The sequence below is a fragment of the Penicillium soppii genome (assembly GCF_028829465.1).
Source record: "Penicillium soppii strain IBT 18220 chromosome Unknown utg000007l, whole genome shotgun sequence".
Classification (NCBI taxonomy): domain Eukaryota; kingdom Fungi; phylum Ascomycota; class Eurotiomycetes; order Eurotiales; family Aspergillaceae; genus Penicillium; species Penicillium soppii.
Window position 1 is genome coordinate 640,655 of NW_026643237.1, and position 24,490 is coordinate 665,144.

Consider the following 24,490-nt stretch of genomic DNA (forward strand, 5'->3'; position numbering starts at 1 on the left):
GCCCGCTAAAGATTGTCATTGGATATTCGTCCAAGGGAATAAAACTAGGAGGTCCATCTGCACCCGAGAAAACCGAAGTTGATGTATCATATTTGTCTATGACGAACGTACAATATTAATGTAGCTAGATATGCTTCTTCTATTGGTTTATACAGGTCATACATATTTTTACTTTCAGTTCATAAATGTGGGAGGGGCACTTGTTCGACTTGGGATTCCAGAAAGAATATTTCCTACTCGAGCGAAACCCGCTGAAAATATTTAAATTCCACGGCTCGATAACTTCGCATCCTCTAAACCGCATTTCCATTGTGTCGGCATAACCAAATCAAGCAAAGCCATCGATAACTCACGAGAAAACAAGTGGCTAGTCCGCTGCAATGACTGGCTGTCTACCGACTACCGCAGGTATGTGTGATGAGTCTTGTCCTGGGATCTGGAGATACCTTGCCCAAAAAAAGCGCAAGAAGCTAACGAGGTCTCAGGCAAGAGCCTGAAGAGTCCCAACGCCTTAGCTGAGACAAAAAGTGCGAGGAACGTCGTCCCCAAGGGAAGTCTTCTCGGCGATGCCGACATGCTCCAACTAAGAGAATGGAACAGCACAGTGCCAAAGCGAGTAGATCGATGCCTGCACGAGCTGATTGCAGAACAGTCTCAGTCTCAGCCCGACGCACCCGCCGTATGCGCGTGGGATGGCAACTTCACATACTCGAAGCTGGAAGAACTGTCGTCAGTGTTAGCAGCACAGCTAGCTGACCGTGGCGTGGGACCCGAGGTGTTTGTGCCTATTTGCTTCGAGAAGTCCCGTTGGACGTCGGTAGCTCTGCTGGCGGTTCTGAAAGCGGGCGGCGCGTTTGTGTTGCTGGATTCTAGCGAGCCACTGTCACGACTACAAGAGATATGTGCCACCGTGAATGCTATCCTGGTCCTGTCTTCCCCTCAAAATGAGAGTCGCAGTAAAAGGCTGGCGGATTCCGTGATTGTGCTGAGCAGCGCGGCTGAAATTTCTTCATGCTGCAAATCACATGATAATTACGCTACGGCCTTTGCTCAGCCACACCATGCGGCCTATGCCAGCTTCACCTCTGGATGGACAGGAAACCCCAAAGCCGTTGTGGTGGAACATTCAGCATACTGTTCTAATGCCCTAGCTCACATGGGCCCATTACAGCTTCACAAAGGTTCTCGCGTTCTGCAATCCGCTTCTTATGCGCTTGGAGTTAGCATATTGCAAATGGTGACGACATGGATGGCCGGTGGATGCGTTTGTGTTCCGGCAGAGTCTGCATGTTCGGGCGATTTTACCGCGGCAGCAAGCAACCTTGCAGCCAACTGGGTTCTTGGGACGCCTTCGATGCTAAAAGAATTACGACCCAAAGATATGCCCCATTTAAGGCACGTCGTCCTAGTCGGTGAAACGCCCGTACGAGACGATATTACGGCGTGGCCAGATCGCGTTCAGGTCATAAAAGGGTACAATAACGCCGAGTGTTCGATGTGTTGTAGTGTTGCCCAAAATATAGGGTCACACTCCAATCCTCAATTGGTTGGCAATATGACAGGAAGTGTTGGATGGATCGTCGAGCCACTAAATCATCACAAATTGACACCTTTGGGCATGGTTGGAGAGCTGCTCGTGGAGGGGCCCAGCCTGGCACGAGGTTATCTACACGATATCGGGAAGACCGCCAAAGCCTTCATAGATCCTCCACGCTGGTTTTCAGAATTTTGTGAGCGGTACAACAAGACGCCAGAACGCGGCTATCGGATGTACAAGACAGGCGACCTGGTCAGGTACGACGCGGATGGCAACCTGCTCTTTGTTATGCGGAAGGAGTCGCCCGCCAAGGTTCGTGGCCAACAGGTGAAGCTGGATGAAGTTGTGCATCACCAGAGGGAGAGCCTAGCGGGTGACACCAGTCCACCAGCACCAGCGATGGAGAGACACTTGCGCGGGTTGTGGGCCGGCGTGCTCGGCCTCCCTCCCAACAAAAGGGATGCTGACCAAAGTTTTCTACAGTTAGGTGGGGACTCCATTGCCGCCGTCCAGCTTGTTGCAGCTGCCCGGGAGGAAGGCCTTGCATTGACCGTGGCGGACGTCCTCAACGCGCCGCACCTCAGCCAGATGGCACATGTTGCCAAAGCAGAATGGTGTGTCGAGGACACTCCTGCTCCCTTCTCCCTCCTCCAACCCGGCATCACCGAAAGTTTTGCCCGGGCCCAAGCGGCGGCCCAGTGCAGGATCGCCACAGACCTAGTGGAGGATGTCTTCCCATGCACGCCGCTGCAGGAAGGGATGCTTGCTATGACAGCCAAGCGCTCCGGTGACTATGTCTGCCAAATTATGTTTGAGCTTGGGATCGGCGTCGAACTGGAGCGCCTAGAACGATCGTGGCGAGAGGTTGTCGTGACGACGCCGATTTTGCGGACAAGGATCGCGAACCTTGCCGGTCAAGGATTGGTCCAGGTTGTGGTAGCAGGACAGTGTTCTTTCACGGCCTGTCAGGACCTCGAAGAGTATCTGCAAGTGGGCAAGCAGGAGCCTATAGGGCTGGGAGCGCACCTTACCCGGTTTTATACAATAAGTAGCTGCAGCGGCCAGCGCCGCATGCTGGTGTGGATGGTACACCATGCACTGTTTGATAGGTGGTCCATGCCACTAGTGCTCAAACAAGTGCAACAGGCATATCACGGTCTTATCCGAGACCGCCTGGTTCCGTTCCAGGGGTTTGTCAAGCATATCCTACAGAGCAGCGACGGTAGCTGCGAGTACTGGCAGAGTCAACTCAGCGGGTCCGAGGCGGAGCAGTTTCCTAGCCTTCCATCGCCCGGCTATCAGCCCCAACCAGATGATGGCCTGGATCATCAAATTTCGGGACTACAGTGGCCACAGGGAAAATTTACCGTTTCGACGATGGTCCGCGCTGCTTGGGCGATTGTACAGGGCCATTACACGAATTCACCGGATGTGATTTTCGGAGCCACCGTGACTGGACGGCAAGTGCCAGTCCTGGGTGTGGAGCGCATAGCGGCCCCAACTATTGCGACAGTGCCGGTGCGGGTCAGATGGACCTGGGAGACGGATATTCAGGATCTGTTACAGCAGGTACAGATACAGGCGATTTCAATGACCGCATACGAGCAGATGGGGCTACAGTATATCCGGCAGATCAGCCCCGACACGGAACTGGGCTGTCGCTTTCAGACTCTTGTGGTAGTGCAGCCTTTACCCCGAGAAATCTTAAAAGGACCAATAGAAACCGATGATATACTGTTAGAAGTTCTCACCAAGGTGAAAGAGGACGATGGCGGCTCTGCGGGGCTGAACAGAATGAACTCATACGCGATGATGATTGAGTGCCAGATTAGCACAAATGGCCTGAATGTACGCATTGGCTTTGATTCACACCTGGTTGAGAAGATGCAGGTGCAATGCATGGTATGTCAGCTGGAGCATGTGCTGCGAAAAATTTGTGCGGAGCGGAACGGACCGCTAGCCATAAGGGACGTGTGCGGGGTGAGCCCAGAAGACTGGAGACAACTGCAGGAATGGAATGGGACAGTGCCCGCACGGGTCGACCGGTGTGTGCACGAGATGGTGGAAGAGTGGTGCCGCGCACAGCCCGATGCGCCTGCCGTGTGCGCATGGGACGGCGAATTCACATACGGCGAGCTTGACATGCTGTCTTCCGCGCTGGCGGCGCACCTGGCAGAGCACGGGGTGGGGCCTGAGGTGTTTGTACCACTATGCTTCGAAAAATCTCGGTGGACAACAGTGGCAATGATGGGGGTTATGAAGGCGGGTGGGGCGTTTGTGCTGCTGGACCCGTCGCACCCGCCGGCGCGGCTGCGGGGGATCTGCCAGACAGTATCAGCCGCGCTGGTGCTGTCATCAGCGGCAAACCGAGCGATGGCAGCTGAGCTGGCGGCGGTGGTGGTCGTAGCTGGCGGCGGCGAGACAGTGTGGCGTAGCCCGACACAAGCCTGGCTGGGATCGGCTGTGACCCCGGATAACGCGTTGTACGCCGTCTTTACCTCGGGTTCGACCGGCACACCGAAGGGCGTGGTGATCCAGCATTATGCCTATTCTTCTGCTGCCACCTCCCGCGCCGCCATTCTTCACATCGATAGCTCTACTCGCGGCTATCAATTTGCATCTTATGCGTTCGATGTCAGCATATCAGACCACCTCGGGATGTTGAGTTTTGGAGGATGTGTCTGCGTACCATCCGACGTGGATCGATTGACGAATATATCAGCTTCATTGAAGACCCTCAATGCCAATTTCGCGGGCCTCACTCCCAAGATTGCCAAGCAACTGCAACCTGAAGACCTGGCTTCTCTTCGGACCCTGTCCCTTGGGGGAGAAAAGTTGGATGCCTGGGACAAGACCCTATGGCCGCAACATTTACAGATGTTCAACGGATACGGACCAGCTGAGTGCTCTGTCAACTCAACATATCATAAATTCACAAAGAAAGGCGATGATCTGAGCAATATTGGCCATGGGGTTGCCGCCGTGTGCTGGGTGGTTAACCGGGTAGACCACGAGCGGTTAATGCCGATCGGGGCGGTAGGTGAGCTGCTAATCGAGGGCCCTATCGTCGGGCGCGGGTACCTGAACGACCCAGAACAAACAGCTGCGGCATTTGTCGCGCCTCCAGCCTGGCTGCGCCAGTTTCGAGATAGCGGCGGCGGATGGCTGTACAAGACGGGCGACCTGGTGAAGTACGCGGCGGACGGGTCGCTGCATTTCATGGGGCGCAAGGACACACAGGTCAAGCTCCGCGGGCAGCGCATCGAGCTGGGTGAGGTGGAGCACCACACACGGCAGTGCTTCCCAGGCGCGCGCGACGTGGTGGCAGAGGTGGTGACGCCGGCGGAGGCTGGGCGTGCGCCAATGCTGATGGCTTTCGTCTCAGTGGACAACCCGAACCAGAATGATAGGTATGATGACAACGAGAAAGACGAGAGCAACGAGGATAACAAGGTGAACAACATCTTCGCCGCGCCCACCGACGGCTTTCGCGCGGCCATCCCGGTGGCTGAGGCTAAGCTGCACGACGCCGTACCGGCATACATGGTGCCAGCCATTTTCCTGCCCCTGGTGGTTGTGCCACTGGGTGCCACCGGCAAGACCGATCGCCGCCGGCTCCGCGAGCACGCTGCCTCTCTTACCCGACCTGAGATTCAGGCCTATTGTAGCCTTTCGACAGCCAAGTGCCCACCCACCACAGCCGCGGAGCAAAAGTTACAGCAGCTATGGGCACAGGTCCTAAAAATCGAGCCTGACTCAATTGGTGCGGACGACAGCTTCTTCCGCCTGGGCGGCGACTCGATTTCGGCAATGCAGCTCGCCAGTTTGGCGAGGTCTCAAGGCCTAGAACTATCAGTTTCAGATATTTTTGCCCTAAGACAGTTGAGTATGCTGGCTAAAGTCCTTGTCAAAAGCCTGAACGTCAAAGCGAGCACGAATGTTGAACCCTTCTCGTTTCTGGATCCTGAACATAAGTCTGCTCTCTTGTACTCTCGGCCAGGAAGTCCATATTTTACCAAAGACACAATACTTGACATTTTGCCAGTCACAGATCTGCAAATTTTCTTTTTGACCCGAATGTCTCTTACCCACTTTTCCTTCTCAATCCAAGGGGTAGTTGACGTCGATCGGCTACGCTTATCCTGTCATTCTCTGATACAGGCTCATTCTATCATGCGCACGGTTTTCATCAGACACCAGGACAAGTTCCTTCAGGTTGTTTTGAAGTCGTTGGATGTTCCATTTTATCATACTCACACCAAAGAGTCTCTCGAGCCGTTTTGGAGGTCCACCTGTACGGTCGATTCGAACGAAGAAGCCATATCGGACAAGCCGCTTGTTAAGTTTACCCTTATCTCGCGGTCAGAGACAGAACACATCCTCACTGTGCGACTCTCACATGCCCAGTATGATGGCTCTTCGAAGCCAGCTCTTCTTCGCGATCTTGTGGCTGCTTACAACCAAGATATTCAATCTGTCCCAGTTTGCGCAATGTTTTCTGACTATGTGTACTACTGTGGTAACAACCGCTCTGAATCTGCATTTAGATTTTGGAGAGATTGCCTGCAAGGCTCAGTGGTGACCAGGCTTCCATGTTCAGATCAACAAGGGCATCATGTTTCCACGGAGATCGACGAGAGCGCTTTCGGAGACCTCCCCAGCACTTCGGAGGATACTACAATTCCAACATTGATCAACGCAGCTTTCTCCTTCGTCTTGGCTGATCTCACCAAGGAGGACGATGTTGTGTTCGGAGTGGCGACGACCACGCGTGCAATTCCATTGCCCCAGGTGCAGACGATTTTCGGGCCCTGTATCAATTGCAACCCCCTTCGAGCTCGTTTCGCGCAGACCTGTACGGTGAGAGACCTATGCAGGCTATTAGGCGACCAATACGCACAATCTTTGCAATTTTGTTACCTCGATTTCTCCGACATACGCGACAAAAGTACAGATTGGCCTTCGGATACCAAACTAGGATGCATCTTGAACCACCTCGCTGTGGGTGACAATAAACCCTTACTTTTAAAGGACGGCGGCAGTATAACGAATTCGTTGACAATAAGTCGGGCCATGTTGCAGGATCAGCTTATGATCCAATCCTTTTCAGGAAACGGAAAATTGCGGGTTCAAGTTCGCACATCCAGCAGAATTATGGACTCGGAAAAAGCTGGGTTGCTGGCCAAACGACTGATGGATACGGCAAATGCGTTCGCCCGGTCTCCAGAAGCACCACTCTCTTCGATGTCATACCTTCACGCCTAGATCTTCGAGGTGATTTTTCAATCATTAGCCCTCTTCTTCCAATTAAATCGTCATCACGCGTGGATGTTTGCCTCTGATCTCCAAGGCGAAATAGCCTGAAAACTGCTCTGTATTTGATTCTAAACCATCAACTAGTAGGCTGAGTATGGTTTCGTGTTTTACCTAGCTTGGTGATTATTCAACTTTAACGAAGGGTAGGAAAAGCCCGAGATTGTGGGTAATCGGTTAGCTTTATGCATGCCACTAATATGGCTAGGTCACTAACCTATGTCGCCCCAACCTCATTGCTGTCGACATTGTCGTAGCCTTCGCATATCTCGACATAAGCTTCGGGAGTCAGAATATCCGTTCTAAATCTCTCATAGTTGCGTATCGCTGGCTTGAGTTTCTTCATATTCGACTACTCGGAGGATAGTAAAAGAGTCATGCCCGAATGTCCCAAGTAATTGAATCCTAGGGTTGGTCCTATTTATTGTCTTAGGTTCTACCGTGGGCCAATGATTTTGGCTTCCAGGAAGCTGACTAAACAAACTGGTGCACCACTGACGTAGTTGTGCAGGTCAATGCTCAATGCCATGTTCCACACAAAGCTGCTTTGAGAAGCAAAGTATACCTCCTTGCATTGGAATAGAAGATACAAGCCCAGTCTTAGAGATTTATGTTGGAACGTGGTCGTTACAGTACGGACTAGTACGGCCATAGCCAATTGAGTACTTGAGAGTGTGATTCTTATATACTATAGAAAGTGCAGAATAAATAGGGGATGAGCTTAGTAAGGTCGTTAAGAGCCTTACGATCATCAGCAGAGGGGGTGTTGAATATTCCTCGGGCGCACTAGTAAAATGGCGACACTCTTTTGTTGACAAGATCTTACACTGTTGGGCTCAATTTGTCAGCTGATCAAGTAGCCTATGTAAGCTTTTGGAGGCTGCATTGTCGGTGAAATTCTCAGATAAAATGGTGAGTCATTTATGTTTTCCTACAACACCACTTTTCACGTTCTGAAATCACCTCAACTGTCTAAATTTGCGATATGGCTCGTGGGAGTTGTTTCTATGGCAACATTCAAATTGAATATGTTGGCCAACCAATGATCGCGGTAAGTATATCTCAAAATAAATCAATGGTTGCTTGCTCTTACTTTTTTCCCCTAGGGACTATCTCACTGTTTTGATTGCCGGAAACTGACCGGAGGCGTCTACTCTTACAGCTTTGTCGTCAAAAGTGCTGACCTGAAAATCACTGGCAAACCCAAAGAGATCGCAAAAGTAGCAGATAGTGGGAATCAAGTCAGAAACTATTTCTGCCCGGATTGTGGTGCGTAGTGCAACACAACCAAGTCGAGGAAAAAAATACTAACAAACTACTAGGGACGCCAATCTATGGAGTGAAACTTACTGCTACTGGAGAGCTTGGTGAGACTACTCTCTTGCGGGCGGGAATCTTCGATGACATTAAGATTCTGAATAAACAAAAGCCGGTGGCGGAATTATATACCGTTGCTCGTGTGAAGTGGGTTGATCCTCTTGAAGGCGCTGATCAGTTTACTGGAATGGTCCCTCTTCCTTGAGAGGCCTGATTGCCAAAGTGGAAGCAAATTATCTCATTGGCCAAGACTGTCAGTTTTCTTCTTAAAAGACAATATTAATGAAGTCAAAGGAGAGAAGTGTGTGCTAGGCTCAAATTTGATTCAAGATTCCCAAGCATTTCCCATCGTGCCATGTCTATGTTTGAAATGCGGCTGCTCGGCAATTACGACTTTAGGTGAAAAGTACAGAATGAGTGAGGACAGTTTAGAAAGCTTAATATAATTTCGGCGAGTCACTGCTCAGCTCTCCCTCGATCGCAATTATAAACTAGAAGTCAAGGTGACGGTATAATATAAATGTGGCGATCACCTCCGGAATGTTTGATTACATCACTTAGAGGTAACGGCCGATCCTTTGTTAACCCTATCCAAATCTTGGACAGTTACAAAAGTTGGTTTGGGGTAGTAGGCGTACTTGAAAAAATTAGCTGCCTCTTCTGTGGATAGCGGAGCTCGTGGCATACCAATTGTGAGGCAAGGAAAGCCCAAAACCCCGAATCATCTGCAGTCAAAATATGTACCTGACCCGTCTCTCGCAAACGAATGCCTACGCATACATCTGCGTCGCACATCTTGCTGTACTCGGACGCCTTTTTCATCAGAGTTGTTTTGCGACGGCATTTTTTATGTCTCTTCGATCTCCTGGGGCTCATGGAAGAGACGGACTTAACAGCGGCCATTGCGAACTGGAGCCTTACTCTTTGAGTAGCTAGCGGTCGGAATTTATCTTGATAAAACTGAGATCGGTACTGTTCTTATAAAAATTGATATCTCAACTATGTAATGCATGAGAAATGGTATTGCTGAAAATATTAGGTAGAAAATTGGCCTTTGTACATGCTCTGTTCATCATTGAAAGAAAGACGATAGTGATCATTTGCAGGCACCAACTAGGTGTGGCAACGTTGAAAGTCACAGCAGATTTGTAAATCCTTCTCAAATACGCCACAAGATTGGTCGGGAATCAACGTAAAGATCATATATTTGCGGGTTGTAAAATTTAAGCGTTGACTCTTAATAAGAGGCTGTTGATTGCCGATCCGACGTTAGATGAGGTTGGCGCTATTATGTTCAGAAATGAACTATTATGTGAATTGTTAAGGTACGTGCAAACCCACCTCAATAAAGAGACCGCGATGAATCGGCGACCGCTGTGAAGTAGGCCACCACGCCAAATGTTCGAAAAAGGCGAGCAAAGAGGCTCAGCATTTTCATTCAATCGAATCTGTTATGAATGGAAGGCCAGCAGGTCTCTAACAAGTATAAGTAGAGTGAATTACCAATATACAAGAGGAAAGAAATGTCACGATTTTTATCAATCAAAAGCGCAAAAGCGTAGTGGGCGCTAAGCTTGCCCGGTGCCAAAAATTCCGTGACAAATGCAATAACAGGGTAGTTTTCCCAGAGCCGTTGTTCAATTTTTGGGCGCTATGCCGAAATCAGTTTAAAATCCCAGACCTAACCAACCGGCTCCTCTAGCAATGGGTATGTGCTCTAAAATAAGCGTTGAGTCCCAAAAAATAAGTGACAGCATCATACCTGTAAGGGCAAAAGTTTATCAAAGAGTACTCTTTACTACAGGGAGTGGAGATGGTTTAGTAATTCTAATTCCTATACATTTATCTATGTAGATCAACTTTAGAAGTACTCTCAATGAATATATTTCTGGAGCATCGTAAGGTATGTAACCGAGCCCTATGTAACCAAGGGAATATTATCATCCGACAAAAAGAAGTTTCTTCTTTGCTTTGGAGGCTGGAACTCATGCTCAAAGTAATCGACACGTTTTCCTTTGCTCAAGGAAAAGCTTCTGCAGTCATCTCTTGTGTCGGAACTCGCGGACACTTCTAACCATTAGCAAATATTCCGATATGTGGTAGCTGTGGTCTTACCTGAAAGTAAAACGTTGCCAGAGAATTTCTCAAATTCTTCTTCCAAAACCGTCTTCATATGTGGATTGCCAAATACCATGCGTCCACGACGCGCAACATAAGTTGTATCTATCTTCGTCTTGGAATAAGTGGTCCAGTAGAAGAGCTTTTGAATCAGTTTTAGGCCCTCGGTAGATCTGAAAGGGAATGCCTGCTTACCATGTATGCCGAGTCCACATCTAGCAAGTGCTGCACCTCATCGGTTACCCAATCTCTATACTCTTGATTTATTTTTGTCAGCGCTTCCCTCATTTTGGGAATAAAAGCAGCGTACGGTCATCCTCAACCACCCAGATGATCGAAACTCTACTCAGACGGCGAGGATGCCGCTGTAAATCAAGCAGCTCTTTTAAGTAAGGCATTTGCGCCGATATACCAATATCTGTAGCAACAAAAAGGAAGTTGTCCCAGTATCTTGTGTTCAGAGCGTTCCCATAAGGGCCGTCCACCAGCACCCTAATTGAGCTGTGCGAGATCGCTGATAAGTTTTTGGTAAATCCGGAGTGGACCCTAGAGATAAGCTGGATCTTGCTTGCCCTACCAGATTTGTCTTGGTCCCACCATATGATATTAAAAGGATGAGACTCTGCGAAGGATAATAGGTGAACTCCTGGCGCTCTGAGATAGACGTAGTCACCTGCATGAACTTCCCATGGACGAGGGGGCGTAAACTCTAGCCTCACAGCACCTGCTAAGGGGGTGCGCTGGGCAACAGCCATAAATTGACTTCTTATGATGTTGCGAAACAGCTCGCGAGTGCCATAAAAAATAGTGCTGATAATGAGTATGCAAATAGCAGAGATCAAAATCCTGCCATTCAAGCCATATCGGTCTTTCATATGTACCCAAACCATCACCACGGCAAATACCCCTATAGAGAGATGCAACTTCATGCACACCTCGTAAGCATGACGACGGATGATTGGAACCACTGCCAGCGTCAGGACTCCAATAGAAATCATAGCCTGGTCATGTGTGGTTAGTGCTACCCGTAATCAAAATAGAATTGCTTACAATCAGTCCGTTTTTCTGCTGCACTTCTTGTAAGTCAAATGGGGATGTCTGAATGGACAATATTATGTGCAGCACGCTCTGAAAGATAGCCATAGTACCTATCGCTCTATGGATCTGGTGATAAGTATGAAGGGAAGTTCCAAAGAAGGCGGCACCGAATACTAAACGAGGGACCACAGGCAAAAGGGATAAATGTAACAGCGCAAGTGATCCAGCACGAGCCCGAGCTTTATCTAACTCTGTGGCCCTAAATACATTGCATGTGATAGTGCCACCGATGTAGATGGAGTATATCACTGCTTGTAGTCTTGTTATAGGACCCCATGGTGTTCGCCTTCGGAGCAAATAGGGGAGTGTTATGTGTCGCCTAAATAGGCGGTATATGCGACGGATGCGAGAAGTCGGTCGAGGATGGAAATATTGCTGAAGAAAAAGTAAGGACAATAGTGCTGCCACAACATAGAGGTAAACTAAGAAAATATCCATTTGGACGAACATATATAGTTAGAAAAAACAACTTTGGGAGGTGATGACATTTATTTAAAGCATACCGTTTGGAAAGTGGGGCAAAACCACGATTTTAAACCTCAAGCATTCCTCGTGTGTCACAGATAAAAGCCCAACATTTCCTTAGATCTTTTCAATCCAAAGTTTCAGCGAAAAATGTCTGCCCAGGAGGCTACCAAAGACAAAGCCTCCCATAATCGGGTCTCTGTTTTTCCTAGGTCCGGCAACCTTTTGAAGCGGCCTCTGGAGCCTGAATCGACAGTCCAAGGAACAAAACAAGGTGCGCCAAAACTCCAGAAGCAGCGTCCATGGGCTTTCAATGCACTGCCAAGGACAGCTTGTAACCCTTGGAGTCGATATCAGAAGAGCTTTAAGATGAACCAGGCAGGACGCGGGTGGGTTGTTTATAACAACACATTCTCCGAGGCTATTATTAAAGAGGTGAAAACCACCAGTAAAGATCTAGCAAGACTGATCACAAGCCCTCACAAAAATATTGTTGAACTTCAGGAGGCTATATATCATGAGGGTGCCATATTTCTGGTCTACGAGATCATGGATATTTCATTGAGTCAAATTTTCAGCTCACCCCTTGGTCGCCTTCAGCTTTTCGAAGTGGCTGCCTTTTCACGGGAGATTTTGACAGGCCTCGAGCATATTCACAAACATCTGAAGATAGCCCATGGAGATATATCCTCGAGCTCTATCCTTCTCTCAGTAACGGGTGCGGTCAAGATAGGTATGCTGTCATGATAAGAAAGGTTAATCAAAAACTAAATGAAATAGGAAATGTCGGAACCTCAATGCTTCAAAATAACGATATTAGGGACTCACAAAGTGACATTGAGTCTGTTGGCAAGATGATCATTGAATGTCTTGAGCCGAGTACATTCTTACGAAAAGTCGGCTCTCTCGTCTCTGATTGGGGATCTAACGCGATGGATTTTGTCGAGTCTACCAAATCACAGCCTGCTAGCCAGCTCCTGAAAGTCAGTTTTCCGTCTTCCTTTGGTATTAAGTCGGGTTTAACGACGACCAGCATGATTTTTTACAGCTCTCTCCGGGAGCCACGTGCCTCAAACCATATATTCGGTTCTCTCGAGAGGTAGCTGCCAAGGAAGTAGAAGTTATTTCGGAACGCAAGATTAGTTAGAAAATTCATGTTATTTTTGTGTTTTATACATCTTAGTTAAATCCTGATATAATTATTAAATGACCCTTTTTTCATACGTGGGATTATCAACATGAAAAACTCGTATCTGATAATGGTGGTAAATCTTAGGAACGGTGTCATCCTTTGATATTTTGAATCCTGAGATTTTTGACATGAACAAAAATCATGGTGCTTCTTAAGATACCGGTAGTCTGACGGGCGCCTGATTCTGAGGAAATCCTCTAATGTTTCCGAAGAACCGTGATATTTCTTAGGATAGCAACTGTCGTGTTATCTCGCGGTTCGTGAGAGTATCAAAGCTCGTGAAACCGTAGTCTCTCCTGTGACAGATATAGTCAAAGGACCCTCAGGTTCACGGGAAGACCATTGTTTTCAGAAAACGTGGTTTATCCTATGACAAAGTTATTCGGGTGATCCTTTATTTCACGGGAGCTTAGTGCGCGCGGAAAACCGTAGTGTTTCCTAGGATCTACCTAGTCTAACGATGTTTAGGCTCACCCGAAGGGTTTTAGATTAAGAGGAAATCCGTGGTTTTTCCTATGATATAGATGTTCAGAAGAACCCTGCCTTCGCATGAAATTAATGTTTTGCGGAGACCGTGGTTTTTCCTACGATGAAGAGAATCGGACGTTTTCTTAGTTCATAAGATACTATTGGCGCGTAACCACCTAATCTAATTGGTCCATGATTGTGCGGCCTTTAACCACGACTTTGACTGGAAACCACAGCTTTCGCATCTCAAAATGAGATTTCTCCTGTCGTAGGATACCCTAGGCTCTTAGTTATCGCACAGCGCTTTTCGATTGAGTATTGAACGCGGACGTTCTGGCATGGCGACTAAAGATCTAGAGACTGCTCGCAAATTGACCGCCGCCCGTATCGGCTCTTTTAGAATCAGAGAACTAGATCAACTTTTATTTGATGGAATTGACATCTATGGGGCTCGAGCCTTTCGACAGTCGCAAACTGATCGTCTTATTCATCGATTTGAGCATGAGGGGTGTCGCCGACTGGACCCTCTTACCTGGATCCCATGCGAAGTGTCTTACATAGGCGTAAGCCAGTTACTTGGTGAAGGCTCACCCATCGGTTACTTCAAGAATTTAGAGCTACCACAGGGTCAGAAGCTACGTTGTTTCCAGGGGTAACACCGGATTGCTGCTGCGCTTCAATGGCTTGACCCAGGCGATTACTGGTGGACTTTCGATCTATATGACACTGCAAAATTAGACGATGACTGTCGAAAGAGACTGCGCGAGTGTGATCAAAGCTCCTAGAGCTTTTCAGATGGAGAGATCTTTCGCAACACTCGCCACTACCAGCAACGGGGAGAGACAGAAGCCGCTAAGGAGTGGCTTGCAAAATGGTCACCTACCAAGTGTCGCGAATTCAACAGAATCTATCATCCCAAGGAGAACAAAGACGCTTTTCTCAATTTAGGACAGAAGCTAGACTTACTTCTTCAGTTCCTAGCGCTATGGAAATCTTGGTTCATGGGGACACACCTCCCTAGCCTCAAATGCCCCGAGGTGAGACATTCCTATAAGGCATCATCGTCAAACTAATGTTAATAGGAGCTTGCAGATTCATTAGAAGAGATATTTAAGGCATGGCAGTCACTGACGTGCCTTAATCCCGTGATCCTAGATCTAACCACCCTCACATTATTAGAAGGCAGATGCCCACGATTGTCTATCGCCGATCGTGAGCATATCGATCAAATATTCCAAGATGGGAGGGCCTTTTAAGATGTTGAAGACCATGCCATACGGTCTCAGCTCCGACAAGCCGCTTTAGGATACCCAAAAATCATACCTTCACTTCGAACGTTTCTCGAAAATACTAAATACCTCAAGGCTATGACTGATGTTATTAAGAGGGTGCTCCCTCTGAAACACAAGGGCACTATTAGGGAGTTAATGTTTAAGTACTACGTCTATCCTTAAGACTTGAAATATCAACTTCAAATTACAGAAAACGATTATGTTCAAAAAGCAGGATCAAAGGAATACGGATTCTGGGCAGCCTACAGACAGTTGTTCCTTTTCGCTATGCGCCATTTCTATGGTCTTACAGATTCTCGGCCGCTTGGCGTAGGTCAATCTCGTTTGAAGGCAAGGTTCGACAATTCTGAGCTATGGAAGCGGTTTAAGCTGTGTGCGGATAACGTTGGATTTGTCTTTCTAGGATCAAAATCCTCTAAACGCGCTCATCCCACAGGTTCTATTGAATTTGCCGCTATACACGGAATTTTGACTCGACTACGCCCCCTAGAGCTCTTTGTGTATGATGAGGCTAAAGTCAGGGAATGCAGTAACCATATTGCCACCATCCTTAGGGACATGGTTCCACGCAAGATTGACAACCCACCAGCAATCCAAAGTCTGGACTACCAAGACGACTGGTCTTTAGAGCAACGCTGTGGGATGACAACTTCAAGCACCTTCCTTTCTGACCAAAGATACCTATTCCTATATAATATTTACTCGGTAGATCAGCCTGCTCGCGCTAGCATGACATCGTTCGCCGTTAAGCGCGACATTTTCAGGTCATTCTTTCCAGATTTCAATGATGGAAATGCTCTAGAGCTACCGATGTCTACTATGCCTGGGCCTATAAACGGCGGCTTGACTACTGAAAATATTGATGGTGCAGTTGTACTAGTGCTACCAATGGATGTTACGCCAATGGATGTTGCACTAATGGATGTTGCGCCAATGGATGTTACGCTAATGGATGATGTGACAATCAATGTCGCGCGAACAGATGACTTGCCAACAAATGTGCCGATGCATCTTGCGCTGATAAACACTGCGCTAGTGGTATATGAGCCCCAGCCTATGCCTCAATTAACTTTGCTTCTTACTAATGATGGGGCTACTCAAAATGAAATAGCCATTACCCGGCAGTCATCGAATATCTGTAGGTGTCAACTTAATATGACCCCTGAGTCATTCTATGCTTCTTTCCAGCCACTTTCACGTACTTGTTAGTTCGTTGTCTTCTTCTTTCCGTCGGTTGGTATCGTTGATTTTGTCCGTCACTATATAGACGACGTGCTCGCAAACATGCATCAGGACGATCAATGGTTTGCCGAAGCCCGCGAAGATAAACAAAAGCTTTAAACGATTTCCATAAAGCAGGTATCAGATAGGTGTAGCCAGGGCCCTTGTCTGATAGTTAGTGGGAAAGGCTATTTTAATAGCACGTTACAGCTGGGTTCTGTTGAGAAGCTTGTTATTCCGATATACAACGAAAACATAAATTTATGGGTACTGCCAGATCAATGAGTCGCTTAAAGCCAATCAAGAAATATACATTTAGTAGCATCTTATGAAAATCGATGAGGACAGGGTTCCCTGTGTTTCAGTCATTTGAAATTTGATCACTATGTCTTACTTATAATTGCAATCGAAGTTTAAGAAAACGAATGACTAAAGGACAAAGGCGGACTGTTTAAAGCAAAAGAGATGCTTTTTTCTATATTTTAAAATGATAATTTCCGTTGGTTAATCTATAGTGACGCTCTAGAACTTCCGCAACAGTCAAAAACTAGCGTTATCAAGTAGCTATGCGCTTAAAGCAGGATGGAAAAATTTCTGGTTAGTACATAAATTTGCACTAGAAGCGTTCAATAAACTTGAAAATGACACTGATTTTGTTGCAGCTAGAAAAAGGAATGATTCAGAATGTATGCCTTAAGCTCTGTCAAACGCAATAAGATTGAAAAACAGGAAAACGTCATTCACGAGATACATCTTTGTTGTCTGGGCTATGGCCGAGGTTCTGTTCGTGATACGCGGGTGGAAAGGAGATGTGCATATCGACCTGTTGATATTTAGTGTGAGCGAGATTAATGAGGGAGGGAACGTATATCTATGAGTGTTTCAGGAGGAAACTGAGCCTCGATCACACGAAGCGAGCCGGATTTTTGATAAACCACTGTAACATGTACTGCTGTGAGCAGGCCGAGCTTTCGAGCAGCACGCAATAGAAGACCAAACATAACGACTCAACCGGACAGCTTATAATCTAAGGTGAAAGACGAGCTGGAAATCGGAAATATAAATACACTTATTTACCATAAGCGTCTAGGAAAAGCCACGATTTTGGTCCCCAAACGATCCTAAGCCGTGATCGTTGAGTGTGAAAATTCAAATAGCGTACAAGTAGAGTGATCAAAAGATAAAAAGAAAATGGATTCAATAGAACCGTAAGAATGAAATCAAACGAGCTATGATAAACAGTAAGACCGTGGCCTTCAAAACCGTGGCCTTCAAAACCGTGGCCTTCAAAACCGTGGCCTTCAAAACGCCTACGAAAGTTACAGTTCATAAAGCGTGGAGCTTTCGGCCATCAAATATTCTAGCTTTTGACTTCTAATTTTGTTTCACCGCCACTCATTCTTGGCTTCGTTGACGCGCAATGTCCTATACATGGGTTCTTGCTGGTACGCTGCCTCCTGGCCAATGGGTTTTATTGCCCTCTGTTCCTCCGGCAGCTAGTCTGCTTCCTCCTGGGAATCGTCTGCTTCCCCCCGGAAATGGTGTTCTCCCTCCTGGGAATGGTAGTACGTTTGCACCTAGCCCTCGATCTGGGGCTCATTATCCACATCTATCCCTAGCTCCTGGATCACGGTTAGAAGAAACAGTCTCTTCTCAGCTACCTACCGCTATTTCAGCCACTAAGACCGGTGAGTTATCTAGACAATTCCTCAGTGAGCCCTATGCATTCTCTAGTGTATCTACTTAATCGACTAGTCACCAACACTTCGCTAGCGCTTTAAGGGTTCTCGCTTCCATCGGAAAAGATTAGTGTGAGTCATAGAGCTAACCTTAGGGTATGCAATAAAGCTAACTATCTACAGACTTTGAGATCAAAACTGCGATATGATTACCATAGATCAGCATATCGCCAAGCGACGGAATATTTGCGTACAATTTATTTTGGATGTTGGGAAGGTTCAATCTGTATACCAGAAGATATCTCCCGAGTTTCAGACGCGGAGCGCAGAAACGCTATGAACAAGGTTGACGAAATTAATGGTCGTCTAATGGACCGAAACATTTCTGGAGAGCGAGATATTGGGCTAGGCCTTGTTCATTGCCAAGAACTTATTGATAAATGGAAGATGATTATTACTACTCTGGATCCACGACTCTAGGCAAAGGGGGATGAGCAGACGAGAGAATGCATGACTGCGCTTTCTGATGTGTGCAATGAACGTTAATATCCAAGAGGGTGGACCAAACTGCCCCCTAGCGATGAGGAATTGTAGTCTAGTACTATTAATACGATTCAGACTTTGAAAGCGTTAGCTATTTTAAACAGATTTGTTCACGTCTTATATAAAAGTAAAGATTTCTGACTAATAATTTAGGTATGATGGCCTAATAATTTGATGTAAATCACGACGGCCACTTTCGTGTATTCTTGATATAGTAAACCTACAGAGAAAAGCATTCCTTGTCTATGAAATTCAAATCGATGCTACATTTCTAGCATACTAGATCAAAATAATATGGTAGATATGCCATGAAGAGATAAATTTAATTTTCTATAAATTTATTTTATAGACGTCTGCAAGGTGCTATTTATATTGTGAAAGTGTGGGGAGAACTTGAAGATAATGAGGCCAATCACACTTTCGACCAGGCTTTTGAAAAAAGAATGGTAGGCGATGAGTTCTAAAATGAACCTGAAGTACATCCTTTCGTGAGTACTTATATCGCCTAGCGGTGGGATCTAAGCGAGTCCCCCCTAGACATATAGGACATTCCAGTCCAGATGAGCTTTCTATTGGGACCACTGCTTGTCTTGATGCTCCCTTCTGTCTATCTTTGAACAAAATCCGCTTTTTCAAGGCCTGAGGTATATGGAGGCTGTTCAGTTTCAGTCGTAGCTTAAGGGATCGAATGCGGTCCTCAATTAATTCAGTATCATCGATGGTATCGACATCCCTGTTCTTGAATTCAAGCTCAGCAAGGGCTATTCTCTCCGGCTAGATATGGCTGACGTCTGGAGTGAAAGTGACCGGAGTCCCTTGCTGGTTTTGCTCGATGATCCGGTTTCTAATACTATCAAAGAATTCCTTCCGGGCTGTCTTCTGAGCACGGCGTTCTAACATCTTTCGTCTCGTCCTAATCTTCTTTTGTAGTTGCTTCATTTCGCTGAATCGTGGGTCGGAAGCTCCTTCCGCTTTCTTTAACTTATGAAATTCTGATATGAGTTCGTCTCTAGTCGACTTAAGTGCCTTTTTCAAATCATGGAGTTCGGCTTCCGTTTCGATAGCCTCTTTTTGCTTAGTATTCAGTTTTTGTGGTGCTGATGCATCTCGTGTCAGATTTCCATAGCATGCTAGATTCAATAAAGAATCCCTCGTCGGAGTTTGCATAAAAATGGATTAAGTGTCATTAAACATAGACATATAATTCGAAAAAGTTACACTCTTTCGATGACCTATGATTATATTACGTGAGTGTTCGTTAAGGTTCCCTAAATTCATTAGTATGAGAACCATTCGTTCAAACTCTCCTAGCCATACTTAAGTTTTCAACTACGCCTTTGCGGTACTTGTAGAGCGATCCCTCATCTGCGAATCCAGCCTTTACGCTAGCTTTTCTTTCGTACTCCTGCGCCTGCTTATACGAAAAGCCGACGGTGCAGTCAGTGACCCAAGTCCCGTCTTCTGCCTTTACAGCGCGCCTGAAAATGGGGATATTTTTCACGCTATCCTTGAAATGGATAGGAGTGCTGTGGCGATGTTCTGGAACTTTTGTAAAGCGCCAAATATCTCGAGGGCATTTGATATGTGGGCTTGCAAATGCATCGTTAAGAAAGGCATACATGAGTATGTCCTGAATAACACAGAGTCCTAGATTATCATTTCTTTCGGTATAAGTGAATGTAGGCCTAGAGGTGGTTAGATTTACCTATAAATGATGGCATAGGACTAAGACTCACGGATTCCCCTGGTTTCTCTTTCCCTTGTTGAGCCTGTGCCTCGCCCTCATAAGAAGAACTTGGGCATCAGAATATTCGGGGTGTTTGACCATATACAGATCAATATCTTTCCACTTTAGCGCATCGTTTTCTTTCTCGTAACAGGAAGATAGTATAAGGGTCCTAGGTCGGGCTGAAGTTGATACCATCATTTTCCGCAGGGTGTTCAATTGGAAAAGAACCCGGGCCGTAGGAAAGGCTATATCGCAAGCGGCCACCAAATGATGCGTGATAACGAATACCTCGTTAATGCTAAATGGCGGCTGTTCCTTAGCAGTCTTGTCAAGGTCGTATTCTGTGGCCATTGATTTTACTAGCTTCTTAAGTCAATTGAGGACTAGTGCTAAAAACGTAGAAATCATACCGAAGTGATATCCCTCCCAAATTGTAGAGGAAGGTCAAGACCCCTTTCCTCCATCCAGTACATTCTGAAAAAACGCGCCATTGTTAAGAAACTAGACCTGTAGTTGAGGTTATGCTCATCCAAATACCACTCAAAGAAGCCTTGGACGATCCTTAACGTGATATTTTCAAGCCAATATTTATAGTCTTTGTTGTCAAGTTCTTGTACCCATCTAAGTACTTTTCGTTTAGTCAAAGCATATAAAGTAAATGGGTAATGGTATAATACTTCTGAAAATTAAGATGGATTCCTCTTATCCGCTCCTTTGTCGATCCAACTTTATCGGTCGTGACCTTTGGATCCGGTTGGCGAACAAACGCATTCCAGTCTCTGACCCGCTTAGTAGGCTTAGGAGGAAGCATTTCGATCATGGTAGGCTTGAAGAGGGAAATCTTGAAGGGGGAGTGTGCGGTATTTAACCACTATCAGCCAAAATAATGATAATGAATTTGTAGTGAACATCTAATCAATGGCCGCCCATGATAAAGCCGCCGGGCTATTTTAACTATGTAGGAAGGGTGGGGACAATCACACGCTAAACCCAGCTGGCCATATGACACTAGTCCTAGTTAAATCTATAAAACCGCCTATACGGAAACACCACGATTATTACTCTCAAAACCACGCACAACCATAGTCTTTCCGTTGTCCCCCAGGATTACTACACCATATCGGATGAATACAGAGAATTACTTCGTTAAGTTTAGTTTGACACTTTTCGGTTTAGCGCTCTTTGTCCTTAGTGGTTCTATATAGTATCCTGTCCCCCCCCACCAAACCTTCTATCTTACATGTTCTTTTTCGCCCTCCTCCTCCCTGGTCTCTGCAGATGAGGCATTTTTACTATTGATTCGGATCACCGAGCTCCTAAGCTCTGCCAACCCCTTTTTCCTACATGACTCGTTGTCACCTCTTCGCTGCTTTCTTAGGCTCTCGCCTCATTTCTGATCAGGTGCTTTCTCTGTGACTCTAACGATAGCCCCCGAGCTCTTAGTCCCTATAGTTAACGTGTTCGGTAAGCGGATGGCCAGTGTGAGCGAGTGGCCGTCTTCAAAACATATGGTAAATGCGATAAATGCTACATCAACATCTCAATAACCACGTTTCTATTTTACTTTCTTCTTTGTCGATGGCTTTTGATAAGAGCTATTAGATCTATATATAAGTTTAAAGGCAATAGAGAAGTAAAATTATTACAATTTCCAAAATTACTAAAAATTACATTATCATGAGCTGGAAATATTTATACTTTATTCGCCCTTATATCATTACAATCCGGTCGGAATAACCAGATCCATGGATTTGGTCTTCAAATCATATTTAGACCATATATAAGAAACGCTCCTTTACTCGTTATCTTATTAATATACGGCACTCGAGAAAATCTCATGCTGTTAGTATTAGGGTCTTAAAGCAGGGTGAAGATAATACACACTAATATTCAATTCGAGAAGGTTAACGTAGACCAATAGTACCTAAAATTCTATTTGGCTATACTTTCTGATACTATATACGAATTTTATCGTTTTCTATTCTTACCTCCTCCGGTTTCCGTTTCCTTATAAACTTACGCCACTGTCACTAAGTAGCTCCTTTAGAAGAAGATAAACTAAGAAGGCTATCGTTTTCAAGAAGCTTAGCTAATTTTCTAATTATCAGAATAGAGACCTATGAAATAGCAGTAGCAACATATTTTATTACCCTATGCTAATATGCTTAAAATAGAGAAAGCTAAGGATTAAACATTAAACTGTCACAATACTAGAGATATCTCTAGTCCGCCTAAAGCTAGAACGATATTTCTTTTCTTAAGGGGACGCAAGCTCTCTTGTCTGTTGTCTTCATAAAACCTTTGTTGATATAGAGGAAAAGGTGGCTCAATATTCTGAAGTTCTTCAGCTGAGTGGCGCGCTGAAATAAGGTCATCTTTTTGAAATTCTCAATGTCAACATCCATCGATTAGCACTATGATCGATAAGCCATTCTGCATGTGCCAAGAAAAAAAAGAAGGAAACAAAAACATGTCTATCCTATTGCCAAGTTTAGGATCTCAATGCTTAAATTTACTACATACAGCAAAATATTCACAACTACAAAGCTTTGGCCACCACCTCATCTGCACTTTCATTCTTCACCCCCAAGAGGGGGGAATCCGACGCCTCCCACGAAGGAGCCATGACACATCGGGCCTGTCCTTCATCGTACATCTGCGCGACCACCAATTCCAACACCCAGCCGCCCATGCCCGCCTGAAACTTCTGCTGTCCGCTCTCGATCAGGGTTTGCGCTGAGGAGCGCTGCACCGACCATTGTCGGCCTGTAACGCGCTGGAAAGCCTCCAACAGCTCGGTCTGGTTAGTGATGATCGACAGGACCTTTACGAACCGGTTCGCGGTCTCGTCGGGATGGTGCAGGACGCCGACGACCGACTGCCCGATGCCTGCGAGGGTGGTGGCGGTGAATTTCTCCATGCCAGAGTCGTAGATAATGGCCGAACACTGGGCGATATCGAATCCCATTAGAGGAAACCGCTTCATTGCCTACACACGACAGAAAAACAATGAACCACGAGTCAGCACGATATATTTCTCTCTTCTCATACACACCAAAAAGAAAGAAAAGAATAGCCAAGCCTTACCCAGTCAATTGGATTACCCGAAGTGATACCAGTGAACGTAAAGTTAGGATTCGCCTGAGCCTTTGCTCTAGCAAGATCCCATCCGACGCGGCGTTGAGCGTGAATGGCGCTGAATTCCGACAGGCCGCGGATATCCGGGCCCCAGCCGAAGTCGTCGATGATAAATCGCTTGACGCCGGCGGCTTCGGCAGCCTCGATCATGGTGGCCTGCGCACTGATGCCGCCGGGGCCGACCACGCAGATGGCGGCATCCTGGCCTGCGAGGGCATTGGTCAGGTCCTCGAGGGTATAACTAGCGCGGATGACGGGCAGGCCGGCGGGGAAAGTCGAGGTGGACTCGGTACGGGTGATGATGGTGATGTTAAAGCCGGCGCGTTGGAGGGCGGCGGTGATGGGAGTGCCAAAGTTGCCCGATGCCCGTGCGGGGGTCAGTTTCAAATGAGGGCGATTTTTCGATTATAGAGAGGGTAGTAGACATTGAACATACCCCGAAGATAGCAACTTTTTGGATAGTGGTGGTCATCTTTGTACTCTTAGTTGATATGTTGTTGGTATCGATGGCGGGTAGATAGGGTTAAATTAATTATTTGAGGGGAAAAAGAGAAAAATAATCGAGGGGAAATTGCATTATAGCTGGGTGGTGTTGCAACCTGAGGCAAGTAAGTCTATGGATAGAACAAGAAAGAGCATTGGGACAACATTAGTAATCCGATTCGAGTCATAACAAAGAGATTCCTTTCGAGGCTCTGCTAAGATGAGCCCTTGGCCGATGTTTGGGATGTGATAGGTGCCCGGCTCGGATCCGACATTTAGTGGCGGGCGCGGATGATTCTAGGCAAATGGGCCCATGGTCTAGTTTGATACTTATTTTGGCCTAGGCAAAGAAGAACACCAGAGTGGATCTGATCGAGTTTAGTTTCTGGGTTGTGGGGTATTTTCGCTAATCTTGAATTTATCTGGATCAGACGGCGTACTTTTAGGCGCGGGACGAGTCCGCCATGGCCTCGAGTGCCTCAAGTGGGTAGGAGTCCACTGTTGTCTGGACTCCGGACACTTACTTTTTTCCTTTATTTGTCGGAGCGAGCCTCTCAATTGCCTTGTAGGAATAAATAGGAAAGGTATCAGAACGCATCTTTGGCACGAAAAACTGACTAAGTAGCGATTGGTTTGCGATGCTTCCTGGGGGCCGGAATACCGGCTAGCGGGGGCGCATCCTTGGAAGTGTACCAGTCAGTGGACATAAGTAATTACGCCCCTAGCCGATCTAGGAGGCGCCAAAGGGGTGTAATAATCACTTGTTCGATTATTATCGTCTTTCGTTCGAAGCGAGACGAGATTGATAAATAGATCGACACGGCAGGCTGGTCTTCCATAACGTTCACTACTTTTTATTCATTTGTAGCTTTTTTTAGAGGTTACAAGAACCGCAAA

General features: G+C 46.5%; 7 protein-coding genes across 7 annotated transcripts; 5 read left to right on the forward strand and 2 right to left on the reverse strand.

The window, feature by feature from the left end:
• Positions 1 to 574: 574 nt before the first annotated feature.
• N7529_009503 (non-ribosomal peptide synthetase) lies at positions 575 to 6,802 on the forward strand (the record flags this gene model as incomplete). The annotated part of the gene is made up of 1 exon (XM_057245030.1): positions 575 to 6,802. One exon carries the CDS (start codon positions 575 to 577, stop codon positions 6,800 to 6,802), a length of 6,228 nt encoding a protein of 2,075 aa, XP_057093293.1.
• Positions 6,803 to 7,835: 1,033 nt separating this feature from the next.
• On the forward strand, positions 7,836 to 8,372 carry N7529_009504 (GFA family protein; the record flags this gene model as incomplete). Its single annotated transcript, XM_057245031.1, has 3 exons — positions 7,836 to 7,901; positions 7,957 to 8,119; positions 8,173 to 8,372. The coding sequence occupies 3 exons, from the start codon at positions 7,836 to 7,838 to the stop codon at positions 8,370 to 8,372; spliced, it is 429 nt and encodes a 142-aa protein (XP_057093294.1).
• A 3,626-nt stretch (positions 8,373 to 11,998) lies between these two features.
• Positions 11,999 to 12,595, forward strand: N7529_009505 (uncharacterized protein; the record flags this gene model as incomplete). The annotated part of the gene is made up of 1 exon (XM_057245032.1): positions 11,999 to 12,595. The coding sequence occupies one exon, from the start codon at positions 11,999 to 12,001 to the stop codon at positions 12,593 to 12,595; it is 597 nt and encodes a 198-aa protein (XP_057093295.1).
• A 2,472-nt stretch (positions 12,596 to 15,067) lies between these two features.
• Positions 15,068 to 16,141, forward strand: N7529_009506 (uncharacterized protein; the record flags this gene model as incomplete). The annotated part of the gene is made up of 2 exons (XM_057245033.1): positions 15,068 to 15,938; positions 16,068 to 16,141. 2 exons carry the CDS (start codon positions 15,068 to 15,070, stop codon positions 16,139 to 16,141), a joined length of 945 nt encoding a protein of 314 aa, XP_057093296.1.
• A 1,300-nt stretch (positions 16,142 to 17,441) lies between these two features.
• Positions 17,442 to 17,909, forward strand: N7529_009507 (uncharacterized protein; the record flags this gene model as incomplete). Its single annotated transcript, XM_057245034.1, has 3 exons — positions 17,442 to 17,586; positions 17,641 to 17,709; positions 17,884 to 17,909. The coding sequence occupies 3 exons, from the start codon at positions 17,442 to 17,444 to the stop codon at positions 17,907 to 17,909; spliced, it is 240 nt and encodes a 79-aa protein (XP_057093297.1).
• A 1,108-nt stretch (positions 17,910 to 19,017) lies between these two features.
• On the reverse strand, positions 19,018 to 20,323 carry N7529_009508 (FluG domain protein; the record flags this gene model as incomplete). The annotated part of the gene is made up of 3 exons (XM_057245035.1): positions 19,018 to 19,340; positions 19,561 to 19,928; positions 19,980 to 20,323. 3 exons carry the CDS (start codon positions 20,321 to 20,323, stop codon positions 19,018 to 19,020), a joined length of 1,035 nt encoding a protein of 344 aa, XP_057093298.1.
• Positions 20,324 to 22,511: 2,188 nt separating this feature from the next.
• Positions 22,512 to 23,582, reverse strand: N7529_009509 (uncharacterized protein; the record flags this gene model as incomplete). The annotated part of the gene is made up of 3 exons (XM_057245036.1): positions 22,512 to 22,961; positions 23,060 to 23,395; positions 23,547 to 23,582. The coding sequence occupies 3 exons, from the start codon at positions 23,580 to 23,582 to the stop codon at positions 22,512 to 22,514; spliced, it is 822 nt and encodes a 273-aa protein (XP_057093299.1).
• Between the last annotated feature and the right edge of the window lie 908 nt (positions 23,583 to 24,490).